The sequence below is a fragment of the Mchenga conophoros genome, linkage group LG19 (assembly GCF_057382185.1).
Source record: "Mchenga conophoros isolate Kocher_MC1m ecotype Shallow Benthic linkage group LG19, M_conophoros_male_GT1.1, whole genome shotgun sequence".
In the NCBI taxonomy this organism is placed as follows: Eukaryota; Metazoa; Chordata; class Actinopteri; order Cichliformes; family Cichlidae; genus Mchenga; species Mchenga conophoros.
This window is the reverse complement of record NC_140544.1, coordinates 22597335-22615775: the sequence shown is the minus strand read 5'-3', so window position 1 is coordinate 22615775 and position 18441 is coordinate 22597335. Positions and strand designations below refer to the sequence as shown.

At 41.4% G+C, this 18441-nt stretch overlaps 1 protein-coding gene across 1 annotated transcript; it reads right to left on the bottom strand.

Annotated features, from left to right (window-relative positions):
* Positions 1–2858: 2858 nt before the first annotated feature.
* Positions 2859–18264, bottom strand: diras1b (DIRAS family, GTP-binding RAS-like 1b). Its single transcript, XM_085257136.1, has 3 exons — positions 18008–18264; positions 8880–9220; positions 2859–8604 (listed from the first exon to the last, which is right to left on the bottom strand). The coding sequence occupies exons 2-3, from the start codon at positions 9186–9188 to the stop codon at positions 8317–8319; spliced, it is 597 nt and encodes a 198-aa protein (XP_085113262.1). The 5' UTR covers positions 9189–9220; positions 18008–18264; the 3' UTR covers positions 2859–8316.
* Between the last annotated feature and the right edge of the window lie 177 nt (positions 18265–18441).

Below are 18441 nucleotides of genomic sequence, written 5' to 3'. Positions count from 1 at the left end.
CCCTCCTGCTCTCTTCCTCCCTCTCTCCTTCTCCCTCCCTCGATCCGATGGGGTGACAGCAGATTTAGCAAGGGGCTCCCAAGGAAGCATTTTTAATGATCTATAGCTATATATACCCTGGGAAAGTATCCTCCAAACAACAGAATTTTAAATGGCAGACTAGATTTGCCAGATATACGTTCACAAATAAATAAATAATGCAAGTCATGTATAAAATGACGGCTGCTCCTAGTGACTCCTGTATTGTAAAGTGTAGAATGGGCACTTGCACGAACTGAAGCCCCATTGAAATGTTGTTAAAATGCATTTCTTTACGTCCTCTCAGTGTTATAATAATAATAATAATAATAATAATAATAATAATAATAATAATAATAATAATAATAATAATAATAATATTTACAATGATGACCAAATCTCAGTTTCTAGGAACTTTGGGCCAATCTAATCTGACCTTTTATTTGCTGTAAATTTTCTGCCGTTTGCAGATTGCAGATAAATAAAGAAATGCCATAAAATCCGAATTACCATTTTCACTTCATAAATAAAATGAATAATAATTTAATACTTTTTATACTTTAGTTTTGTTTGCAGAAATGGTAATGACCGTGTTTCTCTTTGTGGTAGAAAATACTTTAAGTCATGTCAAATGCGTTAAATAAAGACTGCAGTGCACGACCCACACCACTTCTATAATAAATACACGTTCGGACAACAGATAGTGTCCTCTTAAAGACCACTGGCTTGTTCATTTCCCACCAGTATTCCCCAAGGACACGAGATAACAGATAGTGGCATGCACATCTGGATTTGTGTACCTACATTACAGTAAAAACGACTGCGTGACTCCGGTGCGTTGTGTTACCACGTGATGGCGCCATTGACCCATCTGCTGTTCTGACTTTCTCAAGAGAGGTGTGGGCCTCTCCTTCTATTCCTGGCAGGCCCCACAAACACGCAAACTCAGTTTCCACCAAGCTGTAGTCCACTCCTCCACACAGAGCTAAAAAGCGCTGCATCTGCTCCGTGATTGTTGGCTGAACATGAGCCGGTTTCACTGCGTTAAGAGGGAAAAGGTCTGATGTGTGCAGGATCTCATTTTTACACAAAAATTCTCTGTTTTAGTCCATTTAAACCCTGGTGGTGCTGATGGAGATGGAAATTCTGATCTATATTCTGGTTTTGATGCGCATATACGTCTCAGTGGTTGTATAGCAACCATTTCCTTCCTGCTTATTATAAACACAGGAGAGCTATTTATATCTCACACAGAGTACCGCATTGGCCTCGTTTCCAGAGACCAGTGAAATTATGCTGATGCCTATACATTTCCCTTTCATTTCCTCACCTTTCTCATCTCCCCCTTTTCTCCCTTTGCTGGCTCTCTCTTCCCTCTTCATTTTTCTCTCTTCCATTTCAGACCCCGTGCTTCCCTCCCTCCCTCTCCATCCTGTGTGTGAGGAAGCAGCATAGGTTACACTGGATTCAAGCAATACTTTTCATTTTCTAAGAAATCCGCGGTGGAAGCCCATGAGTCACCACTTAAAGATGTTCACAGGCCGACAGGTGGCATCCACCCACCCACACCTTTTTTTGTCGTATGCCACGTGTACTCCTGCAGCCTAATCTTAGACCCAAACGGAAACACAGACTTTCCCAGGGTGTCTCATGTGTTTCATTTTTATGTGTGTATTCGGACACGATAATTGTCTAATTAAGACCCAGCAGAGGGGTTGCCACACTGGCCTTCATGGGGAATGACATGTTTTTTAATCCACCCCAGGAGCAGGATGGGAGACCCGCCTGTCGCCGCATCTCCGCCACCAGGGTCACACCACACTGATGCGACAACCACCGTCAACGTCACACTGTCTCCATAGCAACCGTGCCGGGCACAGCATCTCCGAGCAGATGTTGGAGGGTTAAGAGAGAATGAAAGAAAGAGTAGGGGGGAAGCCAGTATCTCTGTGTGATGAATTAATAAACTGTAAAGAGTCTGCATGTCATGGCAGCACGACATGGGTGAAAGAAGTCAACGATCCCGAGTTGGGAAAATAATTTAAATTATTATAGTAACATTTTAAAATTAAAAAATGAGAAAAAAGAACTATCAAAGAGAATCACTGAGAGTCGCTGAAAAGAAATAAACCCCTTCCAAAGTCATGCCAGCAGCAGAGCTTTTACATGAATGTTAGTCAACAAGCAGAGAAGATTGCTGCACTGTAACCTGTGATTTAATTAGCATCTACAATGTAACACAAACAGCAATATATTGTAGTAGGTTTTAACAGTAATGTACTGTAAATGGCAAAGGATTGTGGGAAAATATTGGCCCACTACTGTAAATGTAACTGAATAGTAAGTGTTTTAGTACTCTTAAATGAAAAATGAGGCATATGGAAGCCGTTTTTCTATTTGTATGTTAGATAAGATGGAAATATTGCACACAATGTTCTCCCTTTTAAATATCGTACATTTTACAGGGTAAACCCCCCTAAACTATATCCACATATGCTTCCTCAAGGAATATGCTGTATCGTATAATGCTTACACAGAGGGTTTCTACAGCATGCTTTTAATTCTTTCAGTTATTTCCTCTCTTATTTTGAAGGCTGCTTTATTTTTTCTCTGCCAAGTTTTTACTTCCTGTCTTTGCTCTTTCCCCTCCCTTTTGTATGTCCACCTGTTCCTTGTTACCCTGTTGCCCCTTATGTGTATTTATCCTGTGTGATTTCCCTAAGGCTTTGGACTGAAGTGGCTGACCATAATATCACTGATTTTCTAAGATCCACATCACTGCATGGATACAAACGGCAAGCAAAAGGTGAGAATGTTTAAAAAAATGACACGAAACACTCCTCAGTTCATATTTTTATTAAGAAAATCATTTTGCAGATTTGATTATTATTATCACCTCTCTCGCTCTCTCTCTCACACTCTCTCTATGTATATATATATATTTATATATATATATATATTTATATATGTTAGTTTCAGTTATTCAGAGGATGCATCAGCACAGTATATTTTAATAGGAAGACTATTGCTAGAATAAATATCTATACATTATAATTAGTCAAATGAAAAAATCCCAACGAAAAAAAGAAGAACCAAAGAAAAATCATTTACAAAAACAATGAGAGCTTAAAAGAAATAACCCATTTACAAAACCAAAGCCATAAATGTTGCAGAGGAATTTATTTAAAAAATACAAAGATGATTCACAGTTTGTGTCCTTGTTCTCATGCTGGCTGGAACACCAATAGGGACCATGCAGGAATGAAGGGCCAGAGCGTCTCGATAGTACCAAACTACGTTACCCACAAAGTCTAGGCTAAATTCCCCGCCGTATACTGCTCATTAGGATCTGAGGCGATCAGATGAAATGTAAAGGGGTGAGCCTGAGTGATTGGCAGGAAGAGTGGGAGTTCTTTTGTATTTTGATCCTCCGGTACCGATTTCCTTTAGCTCCTGTGGCATGAAGCCCTGCTGGACAGGAGCACAACCTGCCCCTCGCTGGTAACAAAAAGCCTGGTGTGTCAGAAAACCACAGCTTTTCTTGAGTATAAAGGTTTAACTTAGTGCTCGTTCTCTAAGCTTCACATGGTCTGAGGTTTCCCTTGCAGCCACAGAAGAACAAATCCGAACCCCACTCCCTTTATTGTATGAGACTCCTCAGCAAGATGAACAGAAAGTACCCTGTGACCTCACTGGTGGCAAACAACTCAAGTAAACTTTACCTGGTCCTACACAACAATCTGTGCCACCAATGTAGTTATCTATGGAGGCCCAAACTATAGCTGTTACTAGGCAATAAGTATATTTGATGTCATAAAATAAGTGATCATACCAACAATATTAAGACTAAATGTGTAATTTAACCATGAAAATATCATCGTACAAGCAACATTTTAATGAAAATACCTGCAGCATTTTTTAATTAAAGAAGAGTGTGGAATTGCAAAAATTATTCTAAATTTAAAATATCCACCAAGTTCCACAATTTCATGGTTCAATTACATCTTTCTGCATCCATTCGTATGATTATTCATTTTATAACTTATCATTTAGTCACCTTTAACATAGCTGGTCTCCATAGAGTTCCTCCTTTAAAGCCAGTGCTTCTCTTGCTACAGCATACAAAAAAAAAAAAAAAAAGCCCAACGTAAAGCTTTCACATGAAGAAAACTTTAACTGTCCTACTTCTGATTGGAGGTTTTGACTATACAAAGAATGTGCAGGAGACTGCGCGCTCCCACCACGGCATCCTTTATCTGCACGCTCTCCCTTCGCTTCTCTGAAACCTTTGAACAATATTTACAGCTATCTACAATCAGATGCGAGGAGGGTTGGTTTTCAGTAAGTGCAAACATCAAGCAAAAACACACAGAATGAATATGAAAACGGCTCACAATTTATGCGGATTTATGCAGAAGTAACGCTAACAGAGGTACAACAGCGGAAAACAGCCAGAGAGCAAATGATGTTTCACTGACAAGGCCTGTGTGAATGTAATATGTGTGTATGTGTGTGTGTGCAACCGAGGGCATGCAGTCATTCTATTTCAGCTCCATGCCTGATTTATATACTAGTGTGTGTGCGTATAGGGGGTGTGTGTTGTGCAGGATGACTCATGCAGAATGTGTAGGCACTCTCCACGGGAAAGCTGCAAACATCTGACAGACACTTCATGAGATTGTACAACAGCAGCAACAACACAAGCACGCGCACATACACACCCGTGCAGGCCGGAGTGAATTAACGTGAAAACAATATATATAAATAAGGTGGATGAATGTGCATGTACATGAATGCACTCCCGGTTAAACACACAGAACAGGGAATATGGTTCATGGATAAATGAGATGAGACACGCCATGGAGGGACAGGGGCAGAAGTGTCTGTCCTGATTCTTGCGAGCACTTAACTCACACAATCCACAAACTCAATAGCTCACACACTCCACAAGCACAACGTCTTCTTTCAACGGCTCCCACATGAAAGCTCGAACGATTCTTATACAGGCCACGGCTAGTGCAGTTGAACTTCATATATTTGCTCAATGTCTATTAATAGCACAGGCCCCTGTTGTCCATAGTGCTCTCTCACGCTGCCTCATTGTTGTTTTTCCTTCCCTGTTGTATCATATTCCATGCAGGAACATGAACAATGACAGTCTCCTGTTAACGTCAGCAGAACAGCAGCTTGCACAAACATGCGCACACAATCTGGCAACCAGACGTGTCAAGCTGATATCTATGCAGCGTGTGCACCACTGCCGGTGGCTTTGCGTCAGACCAGAAAAGAACTCGGTCTGAAAATCATTGCAGGCGATTTTTAAGGTTTTCTTTTTCAAATTTTAGCTCGTCAAATGGCCACAACCCGTAGATTGCACTCTATCTATATAGAGCAGGTTAAAAATAAATGAATTAATAAAAAAAAGAAAGAAAAGAAAGTGATTAAAATACAACTTATATATCTGTTTTACACATCTTGTTTTTGGAATTTAAACAGATTTTCAAAAAAGAAAATAAGAGAGTACAAGTGAGCATCCCTGGCATCTAACAAGTAAAGGGTATGTTTACAATATAAATGTTTGGGTTTAACAGGACCTCACATTAGTGCAAAGTACAACACAGTAATAACAACAGATTCATTCAGCTTTCAAAATAAACAGAAAAACAAAATTACAGCCTGGAGTGGAACTTTTAGTTACATATTCACATTTTGCTAGTGCTATCTGATTGATAGATCTGAAGAGTGGATGCGTCAAATACAATAGATCATGAGTATCGTTATTAAGCCGTATATTACAGTACATAGCAACACCAAACCTTCTACTGTAACAACATTTCCCAGAAAGACAGTGGGTACAGTATTTCTTTACATGGGTAACATCTTACTTGAAGCTCTTGTGAACATTTCGCTGAATTTCCATCTGCTTATCTACACGTCTGAAATCATTTTATAGTGGTTTGTGGGCATGAATGATAAAGGTAGGACATTTTACACGGTGCTTATGAATGAGGCGTCGCTGATTAATAAGCAAGTCTTCAAGTAAAATGTTACCCTAAAGTGCCCAGTTGTTGATCCTGCTGCACACATAAAGACAGAGAAGGAGACAGACGAGACTAGTTGCTGTGCTTATTCTCTTTTTTCTTCCTTTTTTCTTGAGAAATGAACACACAGTTAAAAGGGGTTATCATCTGTGTCTTTGGGTTTAACAGTACAGGAGCAGATTATCCGCCACGCTAATTGTTGTCAAAACCGCCTGAGAGATGGAGAAAAGCAGACAAATAATCTGACCCCTCATCGTCGTCCCACAACCTGTGATCCTGTGGGGGTGGTGTGGGGGTTGATGTTACATAACGTTTACGCTCTTTGTGTCCACAGCTAACCGGTCACATCACGATACCCTGTTGTTCAGCAGAACCACAACCTCATTGTGCCAAGAACCAGACAAAATAAAGCGCCATACATCAAGACAGAGAGCTACCTGTGACCATGCTACCTATGCAATCCATGTTCAGGACTGTTGAATGAAAGCTAAGGATGGAAACTGCACACAAATACAATAAAAGAACAAACAAAAAAATAGAATTAGATATGTTGGAAAAAAGTATTGTGCTTTTGGCTGCTCTGTATACACTGTGTACAATTTTAGAGGTCCTACATGAAAAAAAGGGGTATATATATTAAATATATATATATATGCACTTTGGACATACAGCACAACAGAGATAATTATTAATACACATGTAGGTGGAAACATGGCAAATAAAATTGTGTATGGTGATATAAAGTGCAATGTGAGGGCATTTAGGCTGAGTGAGCCCTGTTCTTCTTCATGTACTCAGTCAACGATGTTACTCAGATTGACTATCAGAGAGCTAAATGTGTGTGTGTTTCTTTTCTTTTTGCATGGATGCATCATGTGCGTGTTGTGTCTGCACATCTCTGTGACCCATTCTGTTTCCTGATGCCTGGAGTTACAGGTGATGAGTGTACGGAGATGCATCAGGGTGCACTGGACAATCTGCATGGAGCTTTAAAGATCCACCCTCCGCCTTTTCTCCCCTGTGTGCTTTTTGTTAAAGGAGATGTGTTTAAATGTAACTTTATAAGAGCATCATAAAGAAAACTAGAAAAAAAAGGCAAAAAGAGAAACTCTCACATGAAAAGTGCCAAAGCAAACTGACATTCTCAGAACCAAAAGTTCTCTTTCATCTTACCAGCTTGGCAATGATTATCTAAGTGTATTAACCTCGTAGGCAAGGCAGACTCGTATTTCTGTTTCATGTTTCAATGAGAGTCCAGCTTCCTTTCAGCCAGAGTTATTCTACACTTGATGAGAGTCTTAAAAGGATTGTTGCGTCGTATCAATGGCATGCGTGAAGCCCCTGCCGCTGGATGTTTCTCCACATCAGATGAGGACATTTCGAGGGTTCATAGATGACCTTTTACCATAAGCATTTGGGGGATAAACGCAAAGAAGTGTTTTTATATGACGATGGCAATTGAAAATTGAGCTTCAGAGCATCAAACTTGAGTCAACATCATATACTAGTTGGGGCTGAGGATGTGCAGACTGGATGGAATATATCTAAATATCCCATATTTATATACATCAAAGTCCTTGGGGTGTGGCTGGGTGATCTGTTTTTTTGCTGTGATGCTTCATGCTAGCAGTGTCAAACTTTTGAGTCCTCTTTGTACTAGCATGATAGACACCTCAGTCACTTACAACAGGGTCTCTACCAGATGAGTGAGCTTTGGAACTCGCTTACTTGTACATTACATTTCTCTACAGTCGATATAATAGAGGGTATGAAAAAGATGAGAAGGGTGAAGTGTGAGCTGAGCAGGGAGGTGCAGAAGTGAGAGAAGATATCTAAGATTTTGCACTGATCAGAAACCTCTTGCGTTTTTATGGACTTCTGGTCTTCGTGGTCAGTACTCTCACCCAAGTTCTCGAAGAGTGCTCCATCCAGGTTTTTGTGACACTTGGAGGATACAAAGTCCACACCCCTGCCATTTCTGTATTCATCTGTGTCACGCACTACTTGTCATCTCAATCCCACTCACCTGTTTCCCCGTTAAGGATGTGCATGGATTTATGCTCCGAACTGAAACGTTTCCTGTATGTAAGTTGTGTTTGTGAGGAGCGTGTCGATGATGAGAACCCCGCTGCCGTCAAAAACCTTGTTGCTCTGTATGATGCGTTTGGTGTCTGGCGTCCTCCTTCTTTACTTCTCCGTATTTCATCTCCCTCTCTCACCTCCACCTCCACCTCCCTTTCCTTTCCTCTCTTGGATTTTACATCACGCTGCATTTGCCCTTCAGTCTCTCGGCACGGGATTGCTTCCCAGAGCGCTTGCCGTCGATGTTGAGGCTCATGTTCCTCTTCTTGTCCAGGTTTAGCAGCTCTTGAAAGAGCTCGGTTACGTTGTGGTTGGTCTTAGCTGATGTCTCCATGAAGGCGCACTTCCACTGGTTGGCCTGGGCCTCTCCGTCCTTGGTTTCCACCTCTCGCTGGGTCTCATCACTTTTATTTCCCACAAGCATGATTGGGATAGCCTCAACATTGCCCTTTATAGCCAGGACCTGCAAAGGCAAGCAAATGGATTTGATTTGTTATTTTCTGGGAATTTTGCTTGTAGTTTTAGCACCCAAAGAGAATACATCATTACAAATGAAAGCATTTGTGGTTTAGACATCACCAGTGACAAAGTTGAGGAACTAATGCAATACAGATTACCCCAGACAGCATCATTACTTTTGCTCTTTATATTTAGTACAATGCAGAAAAACGTTTCAGTATAAAAGCCCAGCGCGATTAAACAAGCTCAGCCATCCAAAGACACACAAACACTCCTCACCTGTTGGTAAATGGGTTTGAGCTCCTCCAGGGACTGTCTGCTTGTGATCGAGTAGACCAGGATGAAGGCGTGGCCTTTAGAGATGGAAAGGCGCTGCATGGCAGGGAACTGGTGACTGCCTGTTGTGTCTGTGATCTGGAGGGTGCACACGCTCTTGTCACAGCTGATCACCTGGCGATAGGTGTCCTCCACCGTGGGGATGTAGGTGTCCCTGAATGTGCCTTTCACAAAGCGCAGAACCAGGGAGCTCTTCCCCACTCCCCCAGCACCGAACACCACCACACGATAGTCGTTGCTCTGTTCTGGCATTCTGTCCCCTCGGGTTTAAGATAGTCTTACACCTATGAGATTAGGAAAGGGAACATGAGAAGATAAGATTCTAAGAGAAAATCTGGAGCTTTTGTTTAATGAAGCAGAACAAGAGGAGTATATGCTGGCAGAACTTAACCTCAGGCCAGTGGGTTTTAAAACACTCCATCTTTCGTGGTCTGACTATGAGCCAGAATACAAATTAGAAAAGATGAGTTTGGTAATGATCCAAGTGTTTCACCTCATGCAGACATTTCCCTAATCAATACCCTTCGCATAGTCACGGTTCTTCAGTTTCAGCCCCAAAAACAATCCCGCATTTTCTAATTAATCATCAAGCCAACATAGAAGCCTCAAAGAACAAAACACTGCGCATGGCTAACACCGATCACTGTGCCTACCACTAATATGGATCCAAACAGAGTGAGTCAGAGCAACTAAAGCCATCGTAGGGTCTACCTACCTTACAAATTAAGCAGCTCGAGGCAACTGTTGTTGTGATTTGGTGCTGTACAAATACAAGTGAATTGAATTAAAAGTAAAAAGATGAAAACCAGTTGTGTGTGAAGGGTAAACACAGAAATCTATTTGAGAAAATAGATGGACTATTGGATTTGAATTCACCAGTTGGCTAAACACATCACAAAGGCATACTGATTCACGCCAAACTGGCTTCAGCGTTACACCTGTCAGTGTTACATTTGCAGCTTTGCTGCTGCAAGTGGCCAGTGCTTGTTAGGTTGTTTTATTGGTATTAAAAATTTGAAAAGAGTCCAGGTTTAGTGTTTGCTTTACAAAACAACACAAAGCTCAGGGCTTTAAAGAAAGTGTTGCATTGCATAATTCACAGCAGATTTCATCCTCGGTCATCAAACTAAAAATGCTAAATCCACACTGTGTGATATCAGATTATATATATCAGGTAATAAAGATAACATGCAAATGAACACAACTAACTGAAAAAGCCCAGTTTGTAGACAGCAGCAGCACAGCGCTGTGAAAGACTCTACAATTAATCACTCCTAACATTACCTGCTGCAGCTCATGCATATGCATCTAAACAATGTCCTCGCACAGAATCTACTGCTATCTTTGTGAGAGCTTGCGCTGTCTGCACATGATTGCACATCGTATCTGTTGCATTATTTATCTGGTGCTAAACGTGCTTTAATGTTCCGTAATAAGATATTCTATCAGCTGTGATCATGCTGCTCTCTAAGCTGCAGTCATAATGAAAACAGTAAATCGACATCAATACCATATGGAATAAGTGGATTTCTGTCATGCTTGCACTGCAGGAACCCACTATTGATGGCAGGGTGCCTGTAATTGCTTTGCTGGGTTCTAGATAATATCAGTCCACGAGTTTGAAATAAATGAGGATTTGGGGAGTGCCTCTTGAATTTTATAGACCGTCTCTCAGCTGTAAGCATGTGTGATGTATAAGACTGCTTCATAGCTTGCTGAGAACACCACCACAGTTTAATTTTCAGGTGAGCCTGTGGCTACTGTTTTACTCGGGTCTGGAAGAAGCAGAAAATCTTCCCTAATGGCTCTCTTGATACTTCAGAAGGGTGATAAACTTGAAACTGCATTTTTTAGATAGAGGGATGCATGACTGAAGTTTAACCTCTTGGGACTTCAAGTCTGTCGTATTTCTCTTTCAGACCGTGGCTGCGGTAATGAAAACATGTGCAGTGAGGGTCATGTTAACCTTTACAACTCTTAAGTGCAACATAACTACAAGGCGCTGCTGTAAAATTGCCAGAAACAATAGTCATCTACAGTGCCTTACTCTTAGCTTTAATGAGGCAGTCAGTGATGAAAAAAAGGTAACACTTTAAAAATTGCCATGTAGCTGTCAAAGCTGCACAGTGATTTTTGCTTAACCTGCTTAATTACAGACACACACCTAAGCAGGAATGATGCCTCAACATAGTTTAAAAAGCCAATTTCTAAGTGAATTTATTTTGGCCTTCTTGGATGTAATTTGGCATCTAGAGAGGATTAATTGTTTATTACAGTTAATTCTTGAGACAATGCTGCCGTCTTTAAAGCTGCTACAGTTTATATTTCTCCTACTGGTGGTTAAAATGGCTGTTTATACAACACACAACTCTGCAGTCCATCTCAGATCTGCAAAGCATTTTGGCATCTTCATCTATCTTTTAACTCATTATGTAAAACTGGCATGAGTGTTGCAGTACAGTCTGGCTTCCTGCTCTAATCTGTGCAGTATGTGGTGGCAGCAGGCACCAAATGGCAGACTGACAATGTTCGCACCTATCTGGTGAACACAGTGGAGCATTTAGCTCCTGGGGGAATCTGATATTTCCCTCTGGAGCTGGTAGAGACCAAAACAAAAACAGTGTAAATATTTGACTTGCATTTGACTTTGCTTTGTTTTCATTTTGTTTTGCTGCCTCCAAGAGGCCCGAAACAGAAAACACCCCAGAAACAAGCCAACGGTTTAACTCAAACACGTTACATAGAGCTAATCTCACAGTGCGTCGGAAATGCCATTTAAATACAGAACCAAGGAGTCATCTGCAAACTGTGGAATGATAATCAAAGTATACAGTTTGGTTAGTGCAGCAGTGTTTCTAGAGCTCAGCAACGTGAAGAGTATAGTATTATTATTACAGGGAGAAAACATGGTGACTGCTGAAAAATTGGACCCAAGTTACTAGTTTCTGGTAATAAACCAGATCTAGTTTTAATGAAATACTGCAGCAAACACCATCACAAAAACCCACAAAGATCCACACTCAGCCACCTATCTAGACAAAGCCACACAGACTGGTATGATGTCTTTGATTTGAAGCTGATATATCAGTGCATCTGATACATGCATGCTCTGATAAACTCTTAAATATTCTCTTTACTTATCCGCAACTTTAGCCTTTCTTTGAGCTGCTACCTAAACTTCCTCTTGCTGATCTGTCACTCCCCAGGTCTCCATGGTGTTTGATCAATAAACTAAAGCCGCTCCGGTTTTAATCGATGGGGCCCAGTCTCTGTGGGCCCCGTCAGTCTGTTGTCCTGCCGCGGTTGGTGTCTGTTTGGTTTCTTTGGATGTGGATTTTAGCTCTGTGACAAAGATCCTGCTCATCAAAACCTCCCCCACTTTTCACCTGAGCTATAATTATCTCTCTCCCTCCCTCTGTCAGCAACTATAACTACACACACAGGTGCAACCTCACAGTGGCACACATACTGTACTTCCGCTCCTTCACCATTTGTCCTTGATACCAGGCTTTTGAGATTTATGACACTCTTCCCAAACGCAAGTAGTCTCTCTCCTTTCCCCCATCCTCTTCTCTGGTTTTATTTGAAATGAGAGGACTGCAGTTCTTTAATGAATTAATGGTATACTATAAATGCATCTGCATCAGTGCAGCCAAACTCCATTAGCAGATAGCATTTGGCACAGACCAAGGAGGCCTCTGCTCTTCTCCGCCAGAAAATAGCTGCAACGCAGCCTTCTCCACTCGTTTATTTCACAGAGCGAGCAAGGAAATGTCACCTTTAACAAAAATATGCACATAATTTCCCTCAAGAGAGCCACTTATGCAGCGGCACAAAGGAAGCGCATTAACCAACATCAAACACAATGCCATTCAACAGATCAAGAGCGTGATTAAATAGACACCCACAAAGCGGTCCCATGGTATCTTGTAGAGAAAGGATTTTAATCAGGCTGTGCATAGTGGAATGCTGAGAATACACCGCTATTTGGCAATGAGTGTTTTACAGGATCAACAGATTATCAGCCTGAAATATTTTGTCTTTTTCTGGCCACAGTGAAACCTACACAAAGTTTCTTAAGCTCTCAGCCTGTCAGTTGCTGTATGAATGCGTGTGTGCGTCATGTGTGTCTGCCTCTGTGCAGTGAAGCAGAAGATTCCCTGTTCTCGGTGCACACATCAGCTCAGGTCTTTTCAAAAGTGTGTATGTATGTGTGCGTTTTGCCACGGGATGTAATCTGTGCTCTTGGCGAGGCAATTTTTAGACACGGGTGTTTTCATTAGGTTTGAGCAGACAGTAGAGGTTCGATTTATAAATTTTGATTCAGTCTCACACATTCAGGCATGCCGTCGCCGCTTCTGCTTCGCCACACTCACACCTGCTAAAACACACACATGGAAAGCCTGCAGAATGTGTTTATCTTAGAGTCTCTGTTGGATTTCATTTACAGCTCTTGAATGTGAAAACTCATCTCCATAAGTTTCCTAAAAAGAGACTGACGAAGCTGCATATTTTTGTCACCTTTACTGTCCGTGTGTGCGTCTGTTGGAGTATGATGACGCACAGACAGGGCATCCATAGAAGTTAAAATATTATGTGTGGTGCTTTGCACAGAATTAAGAATATGCAGTTTTCTCTATTTACTTTCTGGATTATTATCCCCTGATACAGCTACTGTCCTTCCAGTGAATCCAAACACTGATTCTTCTGATTCTGTTGGATGAAAAAAGGCCACTTTAGTTAGATGACGGTGCATTTTTGAAGTTAGGAGACTAGGTTGGAGAATTCTGATATTAGCTGTTGAGAGTTAGATGAAAATAACAATACCTTTCTCAGGGTAAGCTACAGCCAGAAGCCAGTTTGCTCAGCACAAAGACTGAAAATGAGAGAAGACAGTTAGCCTGACTCCATCTAAGTTTGGAGAGTTATTCGGCCAAGCCAAGAAAAAAAGGCTTACGTAGTTTTTGTGCAATTTACGCAAACATAGTAAATTTTGTGACCTCCGGCAAAAGCCAGGCTTGCAGTTTGCTCTGCTTGTAGGCTTTGTTTTAAATGAACTGCCTCCTGGCTCCAGTTTTATATTCAATGGACACTTCTAAGTTTGGCATTAATGTTCCTATCTAGTTCTTGTCAGGAAAGCAAGTAAGTAGTTCCCCGTATGAAAGTATGTGGTTATAAAAAAAACTTTTACTGTCCAAGTGAAAATTTGTTTTAACCCCGTAATGCCTGAACCATGAAATAATTGCCAAAAATTTCTGTTTGACCCCCCCCCCCCAAAACAAAACAAAACCAAGTTATTGAACAGTTATTGAACTGTCTGACATATATGTGGATTTTAATTTGTGTTGATGTCCTTACATTTGGCACTTTGTGTAGATTATTGCTTATAAAATTATTGTGCAATTTATGCATATTTTTCAGGGGGGAAAAAAACTCACAAAAACTCATGTATCACAAATGATACAGATGGTAATTGATAAAGTTCAGTTTAGACTCAATGTAAATGATTTATGTATGACTACAGGTATCACCCCTGTCAGTCTATACTGTGACTGGGCAGACGGCACCGTTCGTGCATGGAGCGTGTGTGCTACACTGTCCAAGAGATTGAACGCCCTGTGGTCTTGGCTTAGTAGCTAATCATTGAGCTTAACCTCCTCTGTGCTTGTGGCCAGCTCTGCATTGACCCAATTCCCAGGACTTAAGTTACCAGCAGTCTCTGTATAAGACTACACGTACCCTGAGGCCCTCTGATATCCCCGGAGCATCTCTTTGATTCAGTGTGAACTGACACTAACATAGAGCCACGGGAACATCAGCTCAGCCACAAAACTGTAAAGGTCTGCCTGTGTGTAGTTCAAAAAGGACTCATCAGAGCACCCAAATTTCTCACCTTGGCATAAGTTCATCAAGGTGGGGTGCACTGTACAGACCTGTTCTGAGTGAGTAGGAAAGGAAATAAAAATGCTCAGATGCTTTATTACCGACCAACATGACTACTTTAACTATCCAAAGTCAGAATATCATTAGAAGAGGTCATTAAAATAACCCTAGATTTCACAGAAACATTTAAAATACAAATAATGAAAAACATTTTTTCAGAAGTTTTAAGAAAACACATATACACTTACAATGTCTGGATTATTGCACATAGCAGTTTTATGGCGATAGCCTCACACATAAGCCAAAGAGCTTTGCATTTTGAGAGATGATAAGCATTCATTTAAGCTGCCATACTACTATGACTGATTTGGTAATGGTTGTGATTAACATAAACACCCCTCTACCTGCACTTTCTCCTTAATATATCTAAATGTGCACTTTTAAAAAGAATTTAAGAGGAAAATGTTTCCCTCTCAGGGTGATTCATTCCTGAGCTGTAACCAGCATTTGTAATCTTAATCATGCTGTTGCTATGCAGCACTTTTACACACATTTCTGTGTAATTAGTCTTTGAGTGTTTACTTGCGCTGAGTATTAGTGTGACCGGGGGAACCCATGGATTGCTCCGTCTGGCCTCTTTGTAAAACCCTGTTAATACATCAGCCTGGCAATCTGGGAGACACACAGGCACCTGGCTAATCGCACAGCAATTCAGCCGAGGAAAAAATAAAGAAACTGAGATTCTGACTCCGTGACAAAACACTTAAGCTCGTTTTCAAAGCTGCCATAATGTGCACAGGTTTATTTTTTTCAAGAAAGACTATTTTTAGACACAGTAAAGGCCCTGACCTGACTGAAGCACTAACTGCAGACCGGTGGAGTGTGCTGCAGAATCCTGCCTGCAGTGACAGATGGTGACAGGGTTGGTAGTTTTGGATTGGCTCCATGGTTTCTACTGGCAAGATCAACCGAACATAGTTTTTTCCCCCTTTTCTTTCTCTTTTTTATAAGTAGCTGATCCAGGTTTGATAACAACGCAGATGGTTAAAGGAGGAAACAACACAGGCTTTCCAGTCCAGACTGCTTGTCATGCTGACATGACGCAGTTGAGATTATAAGAAACTGACCTTTAACTTTTCCTCATCTAAAACCTCAAATTGTAGAAAAATATATGTCTTTTTAGGAGCGTTGAAGATGGATGGCATTGAAAGGCTGATATGTGAGAAAAAAGTGTAATCAAAATATTGGTTATACTACAGGTTGCAGTGTGCTTAAATGACCATGGCAGCTATTCTGGGCCATGATTAGTTATTCACAAGACTCAGGCAGTTCTGCTTAATGATATTAATAAGTAAGACAATATAAATCTTTTAGCTGAGCTTATGCTTTCAGAAGAGCTAAAATGCTTTAGCATTGATCTTTTCCAATAGTAAAGAAGACACTATGCCATATATAGTTCAGAGGTACTCAGCGGGGATGGTGCATTTGACCAGACTTGTGCTGTCAAAGCAACAGACAGACTATAAATGAGCAGGTGAAGATAAAGCCTCTGCTGCCACGTTTTCTTTCATAATATGGCGCTTGCTGATTTCTCAATGAAATGTTATATTTTATAGATTTTTTCTAGTTTCATGTAATGACCATTTCATAAAATGGTAAATTTAAGACACCACAGAAGGGTTCAAATGTGATGAAAAAGATGCCTAAAATGATTCATAATTGATCTTTTAATTAGCTGTAAACTGTTCACTGAGCATACATATGCTTTCTGAAAAACTAGTTAAAATTCTCACTGTTTCATTCACTGACAAATGGCAGTCATCCAGCACACAGCAACCACACACAGGCTCCAGTCCATGGATGAAACATTACACAATAGTAGTAGAGAGGGTTTTTTTTCTGAATAAACTTTCTTTACTCAGATTTTATCAGCTAACAACCTTCCTGTCATCCAGTTGTTTCTGGATCTTTTAGGTTTTTATGGATTTTTTTTCACATTAGACTTGTGTTTTTACTGGTCCTTTATCATCATCATCATCACCACTGAGTATCCACTCCCATACTCATCTCAAACATCATCACCTTCATAAACTCGCTTTGGTTTTGCTTGTTACCACTGAATCACTTCTTTGTCCTGTTTCAGCAGAGAGACATGTTCTTATGCAACTGAACCGTGGCCATTCAAGAGAGACAGACAGGCAGGCAGACAGGCAGGACACTCCCCCTACATGTCCACTTTTCCTCCAATGCTTTAATGCAGTCTGCATCTCTAACTACTCTCAACCACACACTTTAAAGCTTACTCACAGGATTTACTGCCATACATCTCTGCTCTCCTCTCCATCTCTCTCTCCCTCTCTCTCACACACACACATACAATCATGACTGGCAGTGTTAAACTCATACAGGAAGTTCACATATATGCGTGCGAGCACGCACACACGCGCCGGCGCACGGGGGACCTAAATGATTCACAGCTCCTTTACATTTCACGGTGGATCTCCTTTCCAGTCTTGAAACCCACAACTAAGATCACAGATCCAGGGGGGAGCACAAATGCAGATGGAGGATTAACTGTAGCATTTGCCACAGAAATCGAGCTTTATTCGTCACGCTGGCGTCATTAGTGTATGTGCATTAATGTTGACGTGCATTCTCCGCCTCGATTGTAGTCAGGAAGCGGTGGCGGGAGAGGGCTTGCCGTGGTTCCGCAGATTTGTGCGCAACGCCATTACAGACCACCCTACTCTGCGTGGTTCATTCATAAATACCGGAGGATCGCCATCTCGCAGTGCTGCCATCATTTCGCAGTCGCAGCGAGCCCCCTCCTCCCAACCCTCTCCCTCTCACCTCCCTTACTCCTCAAAGCAATATGACAACCCCAATACCTTCATATATTTGCCCTCCCTCTCCATCTCCCTCTCCTGCTTACTGCCAATATGGCTGTACGAGGATACAGGCAGTAGTTTGCAACTGACACGACCGAGGTTAGCGAGCAGAAATGTAACTTGTGATACAACAGCGGCGAGATGGATGCAGAAAGTGAGATTTGCTGTCCCGGGTTGGCCGTGAGCAGCAGGAATCGTGTGCGCATAACAGCCAGCCAGCCAGAAGGACCGCGGTTACGCCACTGAATACCAACATCTGATCTCTATGTAAGATGTGGAGGCTGAGGAGCATCTCGATACCTGATCGTGAAGAACGGCTCCGCTTCTGGCTCGTCCTTGGTTCGGAAGGATGAAAGACAAACGCCGAAAGCGTCTTAGAGCATTTTACTCGTTTCATGTAGAGCTCATGTCGTCCGATTCCCAACACCACCACAGCAGACTCTCTCTCTCCCTCTCTCTATTTCTTTCTCTGTCAGTCTCTCCCTCTCTCTTTCTCGCACATAGGACGTGGGAGGTGCTATGCTCTCTCCCTTTTCTATCCACACTTGATTTTCTTTCGGTTCATACACTTCCTAGTGGTTGGATGCCAGCAAAATAAGTTATTTTAAAACGTCTTCCTCTTAAAAATATTCTGTGAAGGCTGGATGTGTGGGAATCTGATTAAATGTAATCAACCACCTGCCCCCCAAAATGGAAAGAAATTGCACTGAAATATATGAATAAAGAATATATCA

What these genes read in the sequence shown, in the direction of transcription:
- diras1b (XM_085257136.1), bottom strand. Translation starts at nt 9,188, where the DNA reads ATGCCAGAACAGAGCAACGACTATCGTGTGGTGGTGTTCGGTGCTGGG. An exon ending in TCAAACCCATTTACCAACAG is followed by an intron (nt 8,605 to 8,879) that starts GTGAGGAGTGTT and finishes TTGCCTTTGCAG; the next exon opens with GTCCTGGCTATAAAGGGCAA.